General features: G+C 51.9%; 1 protein-coding gene across 2 annotated transcripts; it reads right to left on the bottom strand.

Annotated features, from left to right (window-relative positions):
• Positions 1-217: 217 nt before the first annotated feature.
• LOC123093394 (protein TIFY 11c) lies at positions 218-1737 on the bottom strand. Of its 2 annotated transcripts, none has more exons than XM_044515351.1 (3): positions 1224-1737; positions 860-1071; positions 218-782 (listed from the first exon to the last, which is right to left on the bottom strand). In XM_044515351.1, the coding sequence occupies exons 1-3, from the start codon at positions 1634-1636 to the stop codon at positions 598-600; spliced, it is 810 nt and encodes a 269-aa protein (XP_044371286.1). In that variant the 5' UTR covers positions 1637-1737; the 3' UTR covers positions 218-597. The 2 variants fall into 2 exon arrangements, with proteins under 2 accessions (XP_044371286.1, XP_044371287.1); XM_044515352.1 differs by having other exon boundaries at positions 884-1071; positions 1224-1736.
• Between the last annotated feature and the right edge of the window lie 1703 nt (positions 1738-3440).

Raw genomic sequence — 3440 nt, 5'->3', positions numbered from 1 at the left:
GTGGAGAAGAAGGGAATGATGGAAAGGCCCGATCAACACCTTGTACCATTCCTGGTTTGCCCCAATGGTGTGGAGGTTAGGGTCCGCCATCCAAGTCACTCGGACAGGCGACACAAGACATGAGCGAAATGTGGCCCTCTCACTTTTCACATATTGTCATTAAAATATCACAAACCAACGATCTAAAAAACAAATGTTAAAATTTCACACTAACACGTAATAAAAAAATACCAGTAAAAAATAGCATTATTGCGGGTCATCGCTACATTTAATACAGCTTAGGAAGCTAAGCTAGGTAATTAGTAATACTCGCATACAGTAACAAATTCATCCCATCAGCATGAAAGAATTCTTTTATTCGACACCAAAGAATTCTCAAACAGATGAAGAACATACTTATACTACTTAACCCAGGATATATATTTAGCCGGCGCCACGCAGTTAATTACCCTGACGCAGCCAATTAACGGGCGTGGTAGTAAGATAAAAACGGCAACAATCAAGGATCCACGTAGTAGTAGAGTAGTACTGTATATACTACTACGTGGAGAAGCAGCAAGGCAGTGATTTGTTCCTCTCCCCGGCTCGTCAAATCCTTCAGTTGAGCTGGAGCGCGGAGTTGACGCCGAGCCACGGCGCGCCGCCGTCCTCCGGCACAGGCTTGCCGGCCGTCCCAGCCCCTGGCGCCGCCACCGGCGCAGGGTACGGATCTGCCGCGGCCAGCCTGCTCTTCCTCTTCTCCAGGAACCTATGGAGCGACGCCTTCCTCGCGATCGGCAGGTCTGAACAGACGCATGCCACAGGTTTCTGTCAGCTCCCCGATTCCACGGACAGTATGGAGTTTAATTTTGATACTTACCACAAAGTGTCGCGCGATCCGTACCTGCAAAGCAAGGCTGCCCCGGCGCGTTCTGGCAGACGGGCTCGGCGCCGGCGTCGGAGGCGGCCGGCAGCGCGCCGAAGGAGCCGGCGAGCTGCATGAGCTCCTTGGCCTTCTCGGCGGGGAAGTCGTCGAACACCACCGTCCTCCCGGCGTAGAAGATGGTCAGCGGCGCCCTCTCCGGCCCCGTCCTAATTAATTAACAAGAGCGGAAGCATCAAAAAGGAGAGCGTATTTTCCAAGAACCCCCGACACGTCTGACGTTCTCCGGTCTCCCGGCATGACTGGCAGGCAGGCACGATCGAAGTTGGAGTTTGCACTTTGCACGCACGCACGCACGTACCTTTCGCGCGAGTCCCTGACCATGCCGGCCTGCTGGGGGAAGAGCTCCATGGTCCGGATCCTCTCCTCCGGCGCGACCGCCTCGACGCCGTCGCCGCCGCCCGGCATGAGGCCCACGGTGACCACGCCGCCCCCAGGCTGGTCCTTCATGTACTGGCGCAGCAGGCCAAACGCCGCGGCGAACCTGCTGCCCCCGGCGGTCTGCTGCTGCTGCTGCTCAGCTCCCATGCCGATCTCCTGCGGAAGGAACCGACGAGGTCCGACGAGGTATGTGTGTGTGCGTGTGTGTGTCCGTCCGGGCGGGAGGCGGGTGACTCGCGGGGTTAAGTCCTGGCCCGCTCTCTCCTTTTTGTGGGCGTGTACAGCTGGGCAAGGCCTAATTTCTGTTTCGCGGGCAGGAGAGGAAAGCAGCATGTGAAAGGCGCCGGGAGGGAGACGAGAAGCGATGGATGGATGGATAGATGGCAGCGGCCCGTCCGTTTCCCGGCACCGCACGTCTCGCCCAATTTCGCCGTGGGTTTTCGCCGATCGGTCAGTCCATCGGCGTGTATTTGTTGCATGTGCGCGCCCCCGTGGCGGTGGTGGCGTCGAGCGAGGAACGGGGGGGTTTCGGGGTTGAGTTTGGCGGGCGGTTCTGCCAGGCCACGGTCGCGCATGCGCGGGTGGTGGGGGCCCTATACTCTCCCCCAGGGCCGGTCCTGATATTTCGGGGCCCCGGTATAAATAACATATAATAATAATGAATATACTTACATATAAAAATTTACGTATGAACAATGAAACGCATCCAAAACAATATACAAGTGAAATAATTAAATACCTTAAAAACTTGTATGATTTTTCCATGCAAAGTCACTTGTGATGTGGTTCATGTCAATCTCTTCCAATGATTTCTTCTTGGTGCATATACATGCCAAGCCATTTAAATTCTCATTAGTCATTCTTGACCTCAAATAGTTCCTCGATAATTTTAACTTTGAAAAGCTTCATCGTTCAACTGATGCCACCGTTAATAAGATGCAATAAACAACAGAGAAATTCTCTAAAAAACCTGAGACATTAGGATAACAATTAAATTCAGTGACATTCTTAAAAATCTCCATAGCATTATACCATCAGGCAAGTGAATTTTAGAATCTTTTTTTAGCATTATACCATCTGTCAAAATGAATTTTAGAATCTTTATAATAGAGAAAAAGGCAAAACTGGATGTTCATCGACACTAGTAGATTATGCATGTGCCCCCCAATGAATTAACTGTACGCTCAAGAACACTAACATTATTTCCACCGATGTTGATGTCGATGATTCAAGGATGCGAGCAATGCATCATGTATATGAGGGAAAAAATACTTAATTAGTAATTTACATATAGAGGGTAGCGAAAAGAGAACGGCAATATAATATAGTACCTCGGATGGGTCGGCGTTGTCGGCGATCGGGCGTTCAGCGATGTGTACTCGTTTGCATCTGGCTCCAGAGCTCCACGGATCGGCGATGATGTGCGTGTGCTTGTCCAGCGCACAAAGGTAGGAGAGCAAAGCGCGTACGAATACTGGCTAGACACTCGCACGATTGGGAAGCCTCAGAATAGAAATCGGCGAGACCACGTACTGCCGATCAGAAATAGAAACGAAATTAGGAGAAAAGGAGCAGGAACGCAAGTTTGTTATCACGAACAGGACGGCGGCTACTCCGCATCTCTCCCCCTCCTTCATTTTTCGTGAACTGGCGGCGGCGGTGTATGCCGGTTGGAATTAGGTATGGCGCATGATTTGAGGATGGCTACGTGATGGAATAGGAAGGAATTGAATTGCAAAAGCAGAAAGGAATACAAAGCCGTCGCTAGATCTTCCGGCGTCCACGCCTGGCCACGGCCCATAGCATAAGCCCACAGGCTACCTGCATACACCCTGGGGGAGGGGCCCCTGGACTTCGGGGGCCCGGGGCGGCCGCCCCCCCTGCCCCCCCTCAGGACCGGGCCTCTCCCCTGGTGGTTTTTCTTCCTTTTCTTTTCCATTGGTATAGCTTCGTTGCTTGACTATGCAAAAGTAATTGAACGACAAAGCTACTTTGGTTTTCAATCTTACCAATGAAACAATTGTGCCTCCCGGGTCGCACGCCTACTTTGGTTTTCAATCTTAGCAATGAAACAATTGCACCTCCCAGGTCGCACGCGCGTGCGACTCCGGAGGCCCCCCAACCCTAGTTCAGCAGC

Source organism: Triticum aestivum, chromosome 4B (genome assembly GCF_018294505.1).
Source record: "Triticum aestivum cultivar Chinese Spring chromosome 4B, IWGSC CS RefSeq v2.1, whole genome shotgun sequence".
NCBI lineage: Eukaryota > Viridiplantae > Streptophyta > Magnoliopsida > Poales > Poaceae > Triticum > Triticum aestivum.
The sequence above is the reverse complement of the archived record's forward strand: the minus strand, read 5'-3'. Positions and strand labels throughout refer to the sequence as shown.